The sequence below is a fragment of the Ipomoea nil genome, unplaced genomic scaffold (genome assembly GCF_001879475.1).
Source record: "Ipomoea nil cultivar Tokyo-kokei standard unplaced genomic scaffold, Asagao_1.1 scaffold2144, whole genome shotgun sequence".
Classification (NCBI taxonomy): Eukaryota; Viridiplantae; Streptophyta; class Magnoliopsida; order Solanales; family Convolvulaceae; genus Ipomoea; species Ipomoea nil.
This window is the reverse complement of record NW_017618572.1, coordinates 2,671,493-2,690,099: the sequence shown is the minus strand read 5'-3', so window position 1 is coordinate 2,690,099 and position 18,607 is coordinate 2,671,493. Positions and strand designations below refer to the sequence as shown.

General features: G+C 35.0%; 1 protein-coding gene across 1 annotated transcript; it reads left to right on the top strand.

Moving 5' to 3' along the window:
* Positions 1 to 8,480: 8,480 nt before the first annotated feature.
* Positions 8,481 to 17,808, top strand: LOC109148544 (subtilisin-like protease SBT3.18). The gene is made up of 9 exons (XM_019296281.1): positions 8,481 to 8,526; positions 8,668 to 8,759; positions 9,123 to 9,385; positions 10,749 to 11,425; positions 14,609 to 14,676; positions 15,157 to 15,399; positions 15,903 to 16,017; positions 16,121 to 16,334; positions 17,064 to 17,808. Exons 1-9 carry the CDS (start codon positions 8,509 to 8,511, stop codon positions 17,678 to 17,680), a joined length of 2,307 nt encoding a protein of 768 aa, XP_019151826.1. The 5' UTR covers positions 8,481 to 8,508; the 3' UTR covers positions 17,681 to 17,808.
* The last annotated feature ends 799 nt before the right edge of the window (positions 17,809 to 18,607 follow it).

Below are 18,607 nucleotides of genomic sequence, written 5' to 3'. Positions count from 1 at the left end.
ATTTCTTGGGCCATTAGAGTATTTTGGACTTGGGTTCTTTTGGGTTGGGTCATTACAAAAAAGGGAGAATTTTGATGTATTTGTCATAGTAATTCAATCCAACCACTATTGTGTGAAGTGAACCACGGTCTAAAAATATATAAAATATATTATTTTAACTCACAAAATACATCATTATAACACAAAGTGTGTTTGTCGAAACCTTTTTACATATGTTGTACAACAGACACAGATTGCGCAAATTATGCTGTGCAACCGAATGCACCTTGCAAGGTGCATACGGTTGCAAAACGGCGCTGTTTTGGTTAAAAAAAAACGCGCGTCCCACTTAAAGAAGAAATCAGGTTCGATTCCCGGCAATAACATTTTTATATATCCAGAAATTCATAACTATATAACCACAATTTCATAACTATATATCCACAATTTCATAACTATATATCCACAGTGAATGAATGAAGTAAAAATCCACAATGAATGAATGAATGAAGTAAAAATCCACAATGAATGAACTAAATATCCACAATATATGATTGAACTAACTATCCACAATGAATGAACTAAATATCCATAAATTCATAACTATATAAGCACAATTTCATAACTATATATCCACAGTGAATGAATGAAGTAAAAATCCACAATAAATGAATGAATGAAGTAAAAATCCACAATGAATTAATGAATGAAGTAAAAATCCACAATGAATGAACTAAATATTCACAATATATGATTGAACTAAATATCCACAATGAATGAACTAAATATCCATAAATTCATAACTATATAACCACAATTTCATAACTATATATCTACAATTTCATAACTATATATCCACAATAATGTTATTGCTGAGAGTCGAACCTGATTTTTTTTTTTAAAGTAGGACGCGCGTTTTTAATCAAAACGACGTCGTTTTGAACCGTATGCACCATGCGCATGGTACATTCGGTTGCACAGCATAACTATTGCACAGATTGGCAGTACAATCTCTGTCTGCCAATCTGTGTCTGTTGTGGAAAGGATGCAGACGCCTATTGGCATTTGTTCCTACCCAGGGACATATCGACGTTATCTTACAAATTTCATAAAAACATTATCTTACGCTAGAAATTTCATTATTCTAACACATAAAGTACATTATACATTATTCTAACTCATAAAATACATTATTCTAACACATAAAATACATTTTCTTACCTGAGAAATTTTATTATTCTAACACATATAAAGTACATTATTCTAACACACTGCACTACACTACACGTTCATACCTAAAAATGAACTTACTGTACACTTAAAATGAATATGTATCAAAATATAATCAAACTACTAAAATGAAACTATAGGACACTAAAAATGAAGCTGCAACATACTAAAAAGAGAAAATGGTCAAATAAGCCCCTAAACATTACTTAAAAAGTCAATTAGGCCCCTAAACTTTAAAAAAAAAAAATGCAATTATACACTCTTTAACATGTCATATTGAGGCAATTAGGTCCAAGAACAAGTAAATGACCTGTAATTGCAGGTCATTTTTTATTGCGACGACCGAACCGTCGCTAGTCGCCATCTCTGGCGGCGAACTGTTCGCTGTCTGCCGGAGATGACGACCAACAGGTCGCCTTCCCCTGCGGAAGGAGACCATTGGTCGCCTTCTCTCAATGAGAAGGCGACCGGTTGGTTGCCTTCCCTGGAGAAGGCGAACAGTTCGCCTTCTCCATGAAGGTGACCAGTCGCCTTCCGCCTGAGAAGGCGACCAACTAGTCTCCTTCTCGGTCAGTTGGCGACCGGCGGCCGTCGTCGATCGACGGAATTTCTCCCGAATAAAAAATGACCTGCAATTGCAGGTCATTTACTTATTTTTGGACCTAATTGCCTCAATATGACATGTTAAAGGGTATAATTACACTTTTTTCAAAATTTAGGGGCCTAATTGACTTTTCAGATAATGTTTAGAGACTTATTTGACCCATTTCCCTAATAAAAATAAATTTGTATCAGTGATATACCTTTCAATATAGACCATGATCTACTGATCCTCTATATCACTATATGCTTGTCAACATACATTATATATATGCGTGTGTATATATATAATGCACTGAGTCTCTCTTTCCATAATTATCCTTCAATTCCCTTGCTTCCTTCCATGATCTTGACTCTCCTTAGAGTACAAACTGTCACAAACCCCCCCCCCCCCCCCTCGCACACACATTCTACATGCGTTGATTATGAGCCAATAAGGCTACAGAGATCTTATTGAATTTAATCGTGGTTTTCCTGTATGTGAGAGTAGTCACCAGATATTCAAAGGAAAAAGGCAGTGAACATAGCAAGATTATAGCATTGTCTTCATCTTCAATCTTGACAACAAGTCTGGCTAGTTTTTAGATTATTTGGCTGAAGACATTAATATGTTATACACCAAGTGTGAACGCTCTTAATTTCTTTTGGAGTTGCCAAAGTCCAAACATGATACACGACTTAATCTGCGAGGCATAATCTAATCATACGGTTCCTGTCGCACGGTCCTTTAAATCCTCCCAATAGACTGCCAGATTAGTTGACTTTTTTGCCTTCTAGATTTTCAGAAGATTATTTTGTGCCAACAAATCGTTAACTCTAAATTGCTATAACATGAAATTTTTGTACCATCCAATTTTGATACTTCAAATTTTACATTCAAACTGGCCATCCCAATTGTGCTTTGATACCCATGTGTTGAAATTAACAAGAATAAAAAACAATAACAATAGTATAAAGTAAAAAAATAAAATTTACGTGGTTTGACAATGCGCATGCATAAGCTACTCTTTTATTAATTGTACGTGATGGTAATCAAACACCTAAAAATACATAAAAATACAATCAATGTATTTATAAACATCTCTAAACATATATATATACAAGTTATGTATAAAAAATACCCTTGTACCATGGGTCCGACCAGCTCCGTTCCGCTCCATTCCATGCCATACTCAAGATTTCAAGAGATTTTATTTTTTATTTTTGCGATGGATTCAATAAAAGAAGCTCTTTGAAATTCAAAGAAAATGGCAATTAGGCGTTAGTAAGTAGTTATGGTTAGTTCATGATTTAGACAAGCTTCATTCATGGCCCGCCCATGCCATGCCAGAAGAAAGTTGACGTTGGTGGCAAGCCCGCTAGCTGCCTCATTATGCACAACCCAACTCCGATCCAGACGTTATGCCATGGAACCGTGTTCACCATTCATGGTGAACACGGTTCCAACGGTGTTAGTACACCGTTATCTTTTTTTTTTTTTTTTTTTTTTTTTCTTAATTAATTGCGTGACTTTTCTTCTTTATTTTCACATTTTGTGGTTTCACTTTAATTTGAGGTGAACAAAGATTTCAGACATTCATAAATTATGAATTCATGTCTGCACATTCACTTTGGAACCATGCCTACACATTCCCGTCCGAAATCACGGACATTCATAAATTATGAATCCATGCATGCACATTCACTTTGGAACCATGCCTACACATTCACTTTGGAACCATGAAATTATGAATTTTCTGTTATGAGATTATGAATTTTCAGTTATGAGATTATGAACTTTCAGTTATGCGATTATGAATTTTCTGTTATGAGATTATGAATTTTCATTACATTCATAATTTCGGACATTCATAAATTATGAATTCATGCCTGCACATTCACTTTGGAACCATGCCTACATATTCCCATCCGAAATCACGGACATTCATAAATTATGAATCCATGCCTGCACATTCACTTTGGAACCATGCCTACACATTCACTTTGGAACCATGAGATTATGAATTTTCTGTTATAAGATTATGAATTTTCTGTTATGAGATTATGAATTTTCAGTTGTGAGATTATGAATTTTCTATTATGCGATTATGAATTTTCTGTTATGAGATTATGAATTTTCATAAAATTCATAATCTCATAACAGAAAATTCATAATTTGATCAAACGCGCACCGTTAACTCCACATCCGCGAAATTTATTTATTTTTTTACCTAAAAACGACGTCATTTTGCCTTGTGTTCACTATTCTGGGTGAACACGATTCCATGGCATAATTTGCGACTCCGATCCATACAGATCGAAACTAGCTAGCTATAGCTAGCGGATTATATTGAGAACCTTAATTATATTACGCCGGCATTGGATCAGTGCAACTTAAAATTTATATTATTACTTGAAATCCAAGCAACCCAATTAAGTTGCTTTGATCAATCACATCAAGCGAGCTATGATATGATTTAGCGGAAACACAATGATTGGTTTTCCCAATCGAGAGTTCGTTGAAACATCGATCAATGATTCCAACGTGTTTGTTTCGCAAGATCATATTAACATCGTAGTCGGCAAACTAATTTCACTGTTCGTTAATCTTCAATCCCAATCAATCATTCAGAACCTACTCCTACTCCAACCAAAGCCAATCCGCAGTCCTAAAACTAGGTCGAACAATGATTTTCTTGATAATCCTGCAACTGCGCATGCGTGCTAACAACCCTAAGGGCATCCACAATAGTGAATTTTAAGTGATTTTTATATACCTAGCTAAAACCGTTCTGTTTCTCCAATGGCACAAATAATGTCTCAATTCCTAAATTTGCAAAAATAACTTGAAACCCGTACTATTCACTAGTTCACCATCAATATCATTCCTCCCCCTAACAGATCGTTCTATTTGCATTCCAAACCAATAACAACAACCTAGCAAATAGCCACTAGTCAGGGCCTCATTTATTTACAAGAATGGGGCCACACAAATCCAAAAACCGGTCATGCATGGCGTGCCGAGCCTGTTGGCTGACCTTGGATCCGATACACAATTAACCACGAATTTTTTTTTATTATCTATCCTTCTTAAATGGTGATAAGTAGGTTGACATTAACCATTTAACAACACCTCCTTCAAGTACTTCGCAACACCACGGTTCAATGACAGGATGCTGAACTCGCCTTCCAAGCCGTAGTCCCAACGGGGCCTACGTTTTATGTTAACAAATTAAAGCACGCAGAGGCTAGCAGCTAGCTTAGCCTGCATGAATGCTTAGTAGATGTGCTCATGGAGACCTATTAGTATTTATGTGCAATACGTGGGTGTAACTTAGCTTGAAGGAATATATGTACAATTAATTCATGGCCCAACCAGCAAGCATTTTGATTGTAGCTACTGGTTATAATAGTAGCTACTAACCAGCAAGCATTTTCATTGTAGCTACTGGTCATAATAGTAGCTACTAACTAACACCCATGTGCAGTACTACAATATAGAGGTTCTTATGTTGTCTAGTCTCTAGATAAGCTTAACTCATACTAATCACCCTATAATCTACATGATTATACAACACGGGATACGATTGCACCGCAAAAGGTCCTCTAGGCATGTCTGGGACCCATTGCGGTGCAATCCTTAATGCATGAACAATGATCTTTTTATTTTTTTCCTTTTTCGCTCTCTTATGGCGTCGACTTAGACTTGTCTTCTTAGTTCGAGTCCAATATCTCAATCAGATATACCACCAAACAAGCAGGGAAGGTTAAAGTAATAATACTATATAATCCGTAATATGATGATTTAGTTAGTATCTATCAAAGTAGCCAGTGATACAGTTAGATGGTGAAAATGGAGTATCTCATGTCTACAGCGATTTGATCATTTTTGGAATATACTGCATCTGCATGCCAAACGTATTGTAATTATGGATTAATAATCAGGCTTTATTATGCCACAATAATGCGAACAGTTATTATTATTTTAAGTACTAAACTACTAAAGAAGGTGAAATTGTACCGTGAATCTTGAATGCAATTAAGATAAAACTTAAAAAATTACTTGATTTTATTTTATGCAACAATTGTGTTCATTAATTAGGTTATTTAATCAAATGTAAATAACTGAACTTGAAAGCATAAAATAAAATAAGAACACAAAAAATTGTTACGTAGTTCGGAACGCTTCTCCTACGTCTGCGGGGCAACCCACTATAGATGTTCACCTAGGAGTTATACAATATGTAAGTACAAATGGCTATTAGCGGTTACTACCACAACCCTTCCTAACACCTACTCGGGATTGAACCGTGCATGCCATAACAATCTTCAAGCGAAACTTCAACTGTTCCAGGTACTGACTGTGCAGCTCATATTTTAATCCCACACAAATTGATATTCAAGAATGAAATTAATAAGATAGCTTTGTAATGCAGATTCATTTCACTCAATATAGAATTCTCAAAATCAGTAACTTTCCAAAAGAAGATGTCTTCCTTTTATAGTAAAGCTCGCTCCATCACATGATCCACATAAATAGCATTCCAAAGTCTTCAATTAACCACAAGCACATGTTTTGTTTGAAAGCTCCATCCCATGCGCAATGTTGACTTCCATTCTCAACCAACTAATAAATTGTAGCCATTCAAATTAATATTAATTGATAGGAAGTGATTCAAAAAGGATTTTAGTCTAGCTTAAATTTAATTAAAATAAAATAAATAAATTAGCCAACCAAAATTTAATATGTACTAAATTTGTACACTTACAGAAGGGAAAACCATACCCGAGTGCTCTATGCCAATCCTAATTTGTCGTTTCTGATCAAATTATGAAAGTCACATGTTGGTCTGATAGGGGTACTCATGTATGTTCTTTCAGGCTATAATGTACACAGGAAGAACATCATGGTACTTGTTAAAATAAGGCTAAAGCTATTCCTATTCCTAAACTTTTTTTGAATTTTTGAGTTATGAGTGTGTTTGATTCATGAGTTTTTGAGTTTTTATTTATTTATTTTTTTTAATATAGTGTAATACAGACTCACTTTTAAAAGTGAGTTAAAATTACAGTGAGTCAGTGATGTAAATAAAATAGTTTATGAATTACAAATTAAATGATATGAAAAGTATGATCTAATTTTGAAAGTAAGAAAATATTGCGATATAAATATAGCCTAACCACAACCCTGCAATGCAAGTTTTTCACCTGCAAGGTGATGTGGAAAAAATTCATTTAATTTTTTTTAAGTAATGATGTGGGTTGCAAGCTTGCAACTGTACAAAAGGTTGCTGCATGTATTTTTATTTTAATTCTTTTTATTAAATTTTGTTGTTGGAGAATTGGTTTTTTTTTTAATGTGATGTGAAAGTGGACCATTTTTGAAATTACGTGAGAGGATATTGCACAGATTTAGAGAAAATAGTTAAGTAATTGAAAATTTAATGATGTAAGAATAGAATTCACTTTTAAAAGTGCAAGAGTATTTCAAGGATAATGTTAACCTAAGTATTCTTCAAACTCATAGGTTACTAGGTTAGGTGACAATGAAAATATCGATTCTCAAAACGTTTTAAAGAAAATGATAAATAGATTTCTAGGGGATAAATCTCCCATCACAAGATTATATATTGATAGAAAGAAAAGAGATGAATAAAAAATGTGACCCATATTTTTTTTTTGGATGATCCAGAGTAGGCCACATAAATAAGGAGTAAAATAATTATGTAGAAAATGAGAGTATATGTAAAAAAAAAAAAAAAAAAAAAAGACCGGCATGGGGTCATCTTATTCCGTCTATATGGGTGTAAATTTAAGGGTTAATTTCGGGTAAGATTGTCTCACGAGTCTCAATCCATAAAATGGGTCGGATTTAATAAAAATGAATCATAACATGATTGCATATATAATTCGTAGTTTTAAACCTTATCTATAAGAATTTATATCATAAATGTAGTATTTTATAACAAAACCTTATATATAATGATCATATTTTAGTCATGAATTATTTAATAGCACTTTTATTCATCTCTTTTCCCCCTCTGAATTATATATTTATAGCACTTTTTCCTCATGAATTATTTATGTATCCATGTTAACGCCTCAATTATTCTAAAAGTGACAGTTTTTCGCCATGATATATTAAATAGACATCTTTACCCTTAAAATAAAAATTTTTACTAGTCAATTAAGACTACATCGAAATTAATTGTGTAAATAAATTTAGTTAAGTAAAAAGAGACTGTCATGGGGTCATCTTATTCAGTCTATATGGGTGTAAATTTAAGGATTGTTTTCGTGTGAGATTGTCTCACGGGTCTCAATCCATAAAATGGATCGAATTTAATAAAAATGAATCATAACATGATTGCATATATAATCAGTAATACATAAATATTTCAGGGGAAAAAATGCAATAAGCATATCCAAATGTTGCCAATTCAACTTATGTCGGCTGATGAAACTACGAGTATGGTCCAAACAAATTAAGGAAGTACTTGCCAATATGATCTTTGGGTCTGCAACTTTAATTTAATAACCTTAAAAAACACGACTCTTCTGCTACCACTGTTTCCTCCCCAAACCCACGTCACAATTCACGAGCCACTATTTATTTCCAACCTCCGATGTTTGAAATTTCCCATGTCGACGATCATGGCTGCAACTGTTGTGTTTCTGTGGGCACTTTCCCTCTCTGTTTCACTTTGTGTTGTTCACTCAATGCCCACAACTACTCATGTATGTGCATGTTTTAAATCCCTAGCCAACAAAAGTTGACAGGAGGGAAAAAAAGAGCCCTCCTTTTGTTCCATACATAATTATATCATGGAATTTTATTGTCACCTAAATTATAAGTGTTATTATGTGCTATATGTATAGGTTTACTTGGTTTATTTAGGACACCACCAGAACCATGACCCCGTTCTCACTTCACGCTATCATCTTCGCCTTCTTGCTACTGTGTTTACTAGGTAAACTCATTTCATTTCATTTCTCAGGAGACTATTTTCTTTTTAGCTATGCTTCCACTACTAGTTATACACTACTGAAAATTATGGAATTTCCGACCACCTGAAAGTGATCTTAAATCAAGTCGAAAGCAAAAAATGGTCAGAAATAGCAACAAAGATTTTTCCGGATACCAAAAGTGGTCCAAACAAGGCTTTCGACTTGATTTAAGATCACTTTCAAGTGGTCGGAAATTCCATAATTTTCAGTGTTATACTAGTAATGTTGATCGAGTTACGGTAAGTTATAAAAATATAGGGTTTTGGGATGGAAGTGATGGACTTATTAGATGATGGTCTCATGTTTTTGTTGATATTTTTTGACAGGAAAGAAGATGCAGAAGAGGCTATGGTGTACAGCTACAAGCATGGGCTATCAGGGTTTTCAGCAAAGCTTAATTCATCCCAAGCTGCCGCCATGGCTGGTAAGAAAGGAGTAATATCAGTGTTCAAGAGCAAGAGTTTGGAGTTGCATACGACAAGAAGCTGGGATTTCCTGGGACTTACGTTGGACGACTATGATAGCCATGGAAGAATTCCTTTGCAGCTGCTTCATGGCGATGAGATTGTTGTTGGCGTTTTGGATACAGGTCCTTCCTTATAATTAATCTACATACACAAATCATTCATTTAGTCATCATGCAACTAACCCTAGCTAATCAATTTCATTTCTTTTACACTATTATCTGATCTGCATGCATAAATTCAATTCCGCTTCGCTTGATCTTTTATAAACTCATGGCCAGATTTTAAGGCGTGCAAGATGGGCAACAATACATGGCCTCAATTTTTAGAGGGTCCAATATTTAGCTACTTAATTTAAATTGGAAGTGAATTGAACTATGAACTGTGATTTTTGCGTCCAGCTAGTGTTACACTTATTATACATATTTGAAGTAAAAATCTATATTTATATTAGTTTTAAAGATTGCATTTATACTTTTAGTAGGGCCTCATTTATTTATAACAACGGGGCCACAAAAATTCAAAAACTCACCTGTATAAACGGATCGATCTAGCTAACTATGGATATATCAAAAGTACACTAATCCTTGGTAACCCCAACCAAAATAACTAAGGATACAAACTTGTAAGCACAAGATCACAAGTTTGAATCTCAACCCTCTTGATTTGAATCAGTTAACTATAAGCAACCTAGACTGGTTTCTTGGTTTACTTAGTGTGCACACATGGCTGCCGATTTTCCAAAAAAGTACAGTAATCCAAAATTTCATTTCAAATAGTTGGTTTGCATGGACTAATTAATTGATGAGAAACTTTATTTATTCTGTTTGTAAATTGTAACTTTACTAAATATTATAAAAAAAAAAAAAAATATATATATATATATATATATATATATATATATATATTTTTGATGGAGTAATTGTATTAGCGGTCCATTTGGCCTAAACCAGCATTGAATATCACAGAATTAATGGGGGTGTCTGTTTAGTTTTTCTTTGGCAGTAAAAATTACACTGTTTGGTTGGAATTGCAATTTATGTCCTACCTCATATGAAATGCAATTCAACATAGGGAGGAAAGAAAAATAAAAAGATTTTTTACCCTTTTTATTATTATTATTATTATTATTATTACAAAAGTACATTTAGTCTTTATATCAATTCTTTCCTTTTAATTTCATTTTCAATAATTCTATTATTCGTTATCAGACAATGTAATTTGATTATTTGAATTCCTACTTCATTATCACTTTATTCTTTTTTTAATTAATTATAATTCATTTTCTCCTAATTCCTTCCTCCCAACCACTCTCTGTCATTATTAGACACAAAAACCGATACAATGAAGCGAACACGACCATTAGGAAATATAAAAACTTTGATCTGAATGCATGGAAATTTAATTTGGATCATATCATCAGTTTATAGTTGCATAAATTAAATTGTCCCCTTTTGTTTTTGTGCCAAAATGAATGGCAAATTAAAGGTGTGTGGCCAGAGCTGAAGAGTTTCCAAGAAGAGCCTGGAGTGCAGCCAGTTCCCAGATCCTGGAAAGGGAAATGCGTGTCGGGGGAAATGTTCGATCCGACCCGAGCCTGCAACCGCAAGCTCATCGGAGCCCGTTACTACATCAAAGGCTACGAGCAACAGTACGGGAAGCTAAACAAGACAACCAACCCCGATTACCTATCCCCTCGGGACTACCTCGGCCACGGCACCCACGTAGCCGCCACGGCCGTCGGCTCCGTCGTTAACAACGCCGCCGACTTCTTCGGGTTCGCCCGGGGCACCGCCAGGGGAGGCGCCCCGAGGGCCCGCCTCGCGGTTTACAAAGCCTGCTGGAACAAAGACGGGTTCGACGGGATATGCACTGAGGCGGACGTGATGGCGGCGTTTGACGACGCGTTGCACGACGGGGTGCACGTGATCTCGGCCTCCTTCGGGCTGAGACCGCCGTTGCTCCCGTTTTTTGCGTCGGCCGCCGACATCGGAGGCTTCCACGCGATGCAGATGGGAGTGAGTGTGGTGTTCTCTGCAGGTAACAGTGGGCCGGAGGCATCCCTGGTGGGGAATGTGTCTCCATGGAGTATATGTGTAGCTGCATCTTCCATTGATCGAACATTTCCAACCCAGATTATTTTGGACAACAATGTATCCTTCATGGTAAGGCTTGAAACAATTTTTTTTTTTTTTTTCCTTTCAATTTGGGTAGGATTTGGCCAGTGGCCGAGCCAGGATCTTTTATCAGTGGGGTCAGAATATTACAACAAAAAAGATATAGTTTTTTAAAAAATGAAACACTTAAAAAATATAATTATAAATATTTTTGGATATAAGTAAAAAATAAAACATGTCAAAACTTTATAAAATATTTATAATAAAATATGAAACATAATTAATTTGATAAAATAATTAGAATAGAAAATAAATTATAAAGTACACATTTTATTTTATATTTTTTTTTTGAAAGGGAATAAGAATAACTTTATTAAAATAGGTGCTCAATACAAAAAGGAATCACGGATAACCAACACAACGGACCAGGCTGAGAACGAGTAGCTCTAGCTAGTGCATGAGCAAACTTGTTCGCGGATCTAGGAATAAAATAAATGGACACTGATTTAAAGTGTCGTTTGAGAGATCGGCACTCATTTAAGACACAACGAACATAAGAAAGATCGCATGCCATACTATCGAACCATTTGCAAACCAACTGGCAATCCGAAAAGATCACCAGTTTATTATCTCCTCTTTCCTTTGCCCAGGACAAAGCTTCCTTCACGGCCATGACTTCTGCAAGTAGCACATTCTGCATACATCTAATGGAACCATAGTCATAAAATAGCCTAACTATTAAGAATAAAATAGTCATAAAAATTATTTAAAGATTACAGGATTTAAACCCTCAACCTTACCAAAAGCCAAACACCCGCCTAACCAACTAAACTAAACCAACACTTATTGATATTTCTGTGTTTTATTATACTAATACGTAAAACCTGTTCTATATATACATATATACATACAAGGATAATATAGGGGTAGGGATGCGGATGGGGGTGGGGGGAAGGGGGGAAGCTGCCCCCATGCTGGCTCCGTCCCTGGATTTGGCTAATTGGATTAGCCTAGCTGGTTGTTAGATGCCTTTCAAATTGTCCCCGGGCTTTGCTCAATGGTTCAGTAAACAGTATTTGAGATTAGAGACCAATGTTCGAATATAGCGGCGATAGTGTGGGGATTATGCCCAAAGTGGACAGATCCTTGTGCGCACCAACATTTGGTCGTATTTGCTGAGCCATTGAGTCACCGTGATTTACATCCTAACAAATATTCTGTAGGGTCAGAGTGTGGAGACCCTTGAGATTGGAAATTTAATTTTTTGGGAGAAGAATTTTCATCATTATCTGACCACAAAAAATTCTTCTATTTATTGGTTACTAATTGAATCCCACCCTATAATAAAAAATGAATCTCAGTGAAAGAAGTTTAGCCCCCGTAACATGAATACTAGCTTGGTTGAAAAAAAAAAAAAAAAAACTTAAATTTAGGTATTCCCCAAACACTTATATTATTCTCCCAAACACTTATATTATATATTTACTATTTAGATCATCTAACTATTTGGAAATTAGTTGGTCTTACTGTTATTTTTTACATTTATATATACTTTTTTCTTATTAATGTGTCAACTAATAAATTTTAAAAAAAAAATCTAAAGAAAATTTTACAATACATGACTACTACTATGAATTTGAATGTCATGTGTGTTTAGTACGGGAGAAATGAGTTACTTTTTAGAAAAATAGAAAATTTGAGAATCATGCCTCTTTTTTTATTTTACAATTTTTCATTTCTCCATTTTATCATTTATATAGTTTTTTTTTTAAAAAAAATTATAAATGTTGTTGCAAGGGATTAAGTGTGGATCTACTATTCATCCTGTCTTTCTCCATTTCTCTAAATTTGAAGAATTAGTTGAATGAATTTTCTAAATTTTTTTTTTAAAATAGAGAACAATTCTAATTTCCATTTTTCAATTTGGAAAAATGATTTTAGCGAACAAGTTTGATATCATCACATTTTTATAAATAACTATCATTTTGTTTACAAAAATATCACCACTTATTTTTATTTATAAGAAAATTGTAAGATATCCATCGGTACGATACTCATATCTCTTGCATACAGTACAAATTCAAAATGAATAGAAAATTTTTGAATTGGTACCTCATACAAGTGATATCAGTGTCAATCAATAGCGTATATTTTTCCTTAAATTTACTTATAATAGTAAACATAATACTTAACATTGTAAAATTATAAAATTTTCTTATAATATATCTAATATCTTTACATAACTTTCTTAGGTTTTGTAACCCTAAAACATGAAAGGAAATTTTCAATGATCTAATCATATGTTCTCTTTTGACCTTTGGCAATTAAATCATTAGTATTACCCAATGCACGTTACAGATTTGTGAAGTTAGCGGTCTATATAATTAGTTACATTATTAACTGGTCAAATGTTAAAATGATGATAATAATCCAACATAAATTTGGCTCTATTAGAAAACTGTTTGTCGTATGTACCATACGTATGCATGGCACGCAATGATAAGTAGGTTTTTATGGTTTATTACACATTAGCAGTAAAGCTTGTAATTATTGGTTATGACTTTATTATTATAGCTCATGATCTGATAAAAAAAAAATATCATGATAATATATCAAGTATAATTACAAATAATATGTTTAGTTGCACTAAGTACCGCATAACTAATACTGACAATATCTATGACCAACTTGATTGGCGTGAGTGGCCGTGCACTCTTGTCCCTTAAGAGAGGCCGCGTCGGGAGTTCGAATCCCCTCTCGTATGGAAAAACCAATCTGGCCAGCACTTTGCCATTTAATTAGCCCGGTCTGGTGCGAACGTGGATTAGTCTGAGTATGGTACGGGTTTAAAAGTGCCTTATACAGTTAGGGCACAACTCAAATAGCAATATAGCATGGTACGGATTTAAAGGTGCCTCCTATAATTAGGGCACAACTCAAATAGCAATATAGCATCCATAATGTTAAACTTGGTATAAAAGGCACTAGGACCATTTGTTAAGTAATAATTCTCTAGAATTTATTATATCATTGATCCAAGCAAGCCTAGATACATATCATTCAATTATATATATGCACCCTCTTAGAGTCATATATATAAACTCTTAAGTGCTGAGCATCTATGTGCCTAATCATCCATTACAGACTCCACACATTTGTGTACAAATTTGATTTAGGATCGAATATATATATTAAGAGAAAATGATCGAGTTACGTTGTTTATGGATGCAGGGAGAAAGCTTGGTCAGCAATCAAGTAAAAGCAAGATTGGCTGGAGCCAGTTCTTACTTCTATGATGGGTTAGTGAAAATACATACATACATAGTGTGTGTGTATATATATATATATATATATATATATATATATATATATATATATATGGTATTAGATGAAATGAGAACAAGTCGTCCTTAGGTAACATTTGGAAACATCTGTTATTATAATTGCGCATCATGTAATGCATGATTATGCATTCATGGTTAACTGCTTGTGCATCTGGCTGGAAACATTCTCCAAACGTTCTATTAAGTAGTTTAAACAAATATGGTGATATTTTGTAATTACTTTTTATAATTATGATTGTGCATATTGTAATGTCTGAAAAAGCAATTCTATTAGGTGATTGAGGTAATTAATCTCACATCCTGCAAACTAAATGCCCCTGGTATTGTTGTTCATTTACTTAATAATTATACTAATAAGGAGTGAGATGATGACTAAAAGTCTAAGTTGATAGTTGAATTGCACATTAATGGTTATATGTTCAACAATTGATATAGGGTTTGCAAGATGGAGAATTGGAAGAACAGAAAAGCATCGGGCAGGGTGATTTTATGCTTCGCCACCATAGGGCCGGTGTTGGTGGAGGAGGCGGAAGCGGCGGCGTGGAGAGCCAATGCGTCGGGGCTCATCTTCGTGGAGCCTCTCGGCAGGCCGGTTGCGTACGTTACTATAATCCCCGTCCTCCGTCTAGACCTAATCCAAGGAACTCAAATTGGTTACTACCTTGCCCAGTCTCCCAAGTACCATCCCACATCTATACTCTCAAGCTTTATTTAATTTTCTCCAAAAATTATGACCTGAAACACATTCTGTTTTTTAGTAGCGTTATGCTGTGCAACATGAATGGTGCATACGGTTGCAAAAACGACGATGTTTTGACATTCGACTTTTAAAAAAAATTTCAGTTTCAATTACCGTTAACGGTGTTATATATGTTGTGCATAATTTGAACTATATAGTTCATTCATTCTGGATATATAGTTCATTGTTCATTCATTCTGGATATATAGTTCATTAATTTTAGATATATAGTTCATTAATTCTGCACAACATAACGCCTAACGGCAATCGAGATTTTTTTGTAAAGTCGGACGCGTCGTTTTTAATCAAAACGACGCCGTTTTTGCAACCGTATACACCATGCATGGTGCACACGGTTACACGGCATAATTTGCATGTTTTTTATGATACTTACATTATTTTGTTGGTGGCCCTTGAATTGGATCGGATGTGTTGATTATAGGCTCCCTGTGATACAAATATTACCAAGTACAACAGTCCTCAGAAAGTGTCCAGCTCCAATAGTTGCAGATTTTTCTTCCAGAGGGCCAAGCTCAATTTCCCCTGATTTTCTCAAGGTCTGTGGTTATAATCTACTTTTTAAGAGGATATTAAACATCTAGATCAAAATTGTGGTTAGGATTTAGGACATGATACTTTTTGTTTTATAATAACATGCAGCCAGACATAAGTGCACCAGGGGTAAACATATTAGCAGCTTGGCCGCCAAACATCCCTCCAACGTTTTTCCCGACAGATAGGCGATCGACCAGTTGGAATTTCCAGTCCGGCACCTCAATGTCGTGCCCTCATGTTTCCGGTGTGGTCGCCTTGATAAAATCCATTCATCAAGACTGGTCTCCGGCCGCCATCCGATCCGCTCTCATCACTACAGGTAAGTCAAAGCTTTAACTTAAACTAAACTTTATAGGTCAAATTTAACTCAAGTTGGATGCTCATCAATGCCAAAATAAGAAACAATAATAATAGCAATAAATAGAAAAGCCATGATTTATATGGTTCGGTAATGTACTAAAAGTGACTATTCTCTTATTAATTGTGAAAGTGATGATGGTGATACCAACCCAATTATCCAAAATGTATCTCTAATTGATCAAACCTAATTAAAATGTTTTAAACTAAAAGACCATGCAATAATATTAGAAAAAAAAAAAAAAAAAAAAAAAAAACCCCGAATCACCCCCAAAACCTGTGTGATTCACCCAGTTAAGCCAATGCATAGCACACCGTCGTTCACACCATAGGGTTTGTCGTCATCCAATTAGGCCAAGGCATAACACACTGTCGTTCCCACCGTAGGCCCTTCCAACGCGTGCCCTTGGGGAGAGCGCATGCGCCAGTTTAGTCCCGGTGTGATTTTCCGGACAAATTGTGTCTGTCCTTGGGATTTTTAATTTTTTATCTACTATAAGGGGTGTGATACTTGAGGTGCCTCTACGCTTTGTACACACCCGCCCATTTTGCTCCTACCGATTGAATGACACAGCCCATTACTCCTACGAATTGAATGATCCAGTAAAATGTTTGAATCGCGTGACCTCAGGAGAAACGCTCTATTCCTATTCCTTATATGAAACTAACTCAATGTTGTTTCTCTTTTTAGCGTACAATAAGGATACAACCGGTGATAGTATTTTAGCCGGCGGATCTCTGGAATCGGCGGACCCTTTCGACATTGGAGCCGGTCATATAAACCCCCTGAAGGCAATAGATCCAGGGCTAGTCTACGACATGAAAACCAAAGACTACATTGCTTATCTTTGTAACATTGGCTACACCGAGGAACAAATCAGAAGCCTGGTTCTTGACGCCCCGTGGAGCTGCCGAGGAAACCGGCCCACCACGGCGGATCTAAATTACCCGTCCATCACGATAATGAATCTCCAGCGCACGACGACGATTAGGAGGACAGTTCGTAACGTGGGGCGGTGCTGGAGAACGGCGATTTATACTGTGAAAATTGTGAGCCCAAACGGCGTGGATGTGGGGGTTTGGCCCAGGGTTTTGGTGTTTACGCCATTCAAGCAAGAGCTCACATATTATGTGAGTGTAAGGCCCAAGAAGGCGTCCCAAGGGAGGTATGATTTTGGTGAGATAGTTTGGAGTGATGGGTTTCATCAAGTTAGAAGTCCATTGGTGATTCTTGTAACCAATTCTGGAGTTTGGAATGATAATGATGAATCCACACCTCAGCTCAAGGATATGGCGGCTTCTTATTAATCTTCAGTTCCCGGCCAATTTGATGGATGTTAATATGCAATCTTTTTTTTTTTCAAGATTTGTGTGGTTTGAGTTCATTCTTGTAACACAAAATTACACAATGTACTAAAATTGCTTATGGGATTGGAATAAACTCTTGTATGGTATATATATATATCTAAATAAAATTGTCGGTGAGTAATAGCCTGTTTTGGAGTGATGCCTAATAGTAAGCTAGATCCTAGTTAACATGTTTGAGAGATTATATTCAAGACTATTTAAGTCCGTGAATCATGGATCCAAAGTTGCATAGAGCTAATGCAATAACGGTATGTTTGGTTGGAATGAGGGAATTACGTGCGAAATAAATTGCAATTCGGGAAAAATGAATTACTGCGAATAAAGTGAGAATTTAAGGGGTCGTTTATCAACTTGGAAAAATGGAGGATTTTTCAAAAATTTAGAGAAATTGAGAAGTGGAAAAAAATGGAGAAGTTGTTTACTAAATTTCTTTCTCCAATTTTATTTTCTATCTCCGTTTCTTCCATTTATGTAGATTTTTGGAGAAACCAAAATCTGCATTCTCCATTTGGAGAAATGGAAAAAGCGGGTGAATAGTGCTTTCTTTATTTGAGGTCTCAAGGTTGAATCCTTGGGCCAACTTTTTTTACACCCTTGCGTTTTCCCTTCTTCTTCTCTCTCCCTTTCCCTCTTTCTTTGTTCTTTCTTCCTTTTCTTTTCCCATATATTTTCATTCTTCCCCAATTATTTTTTTATTATTATTATTATTATTATTATTATTATTATTATTATTATTATTATTATTATTATTAGAAATGTACAAATGCTTATTATTATTATTATTATTATTATTATTATTATTATTATTATTATCCCTACCAAAAAAATTATTATTATTATTATTATTATTATTATTATTATTATTAT

Excerpts from the sequence above, each read along its gene's own strand:
- LOC109148544 (XM_019296281.1), top strand. Across the intron at positions 11,426-14,608 it reads ACAACAATGTATCCTTCATG|GGAGAAAGCTTGGTCAGCAA; the intron begins GTAAGGCTTGAA and ends TTATGGATGCAG. Across the intron at positions 15,400-15,902 it reads TACCTTGCCCAGTCTCCCAA|GCTCCCTGTGATACAAATAT; the intron begins GTACCATCCCAC and ends TGTTGATTATAG.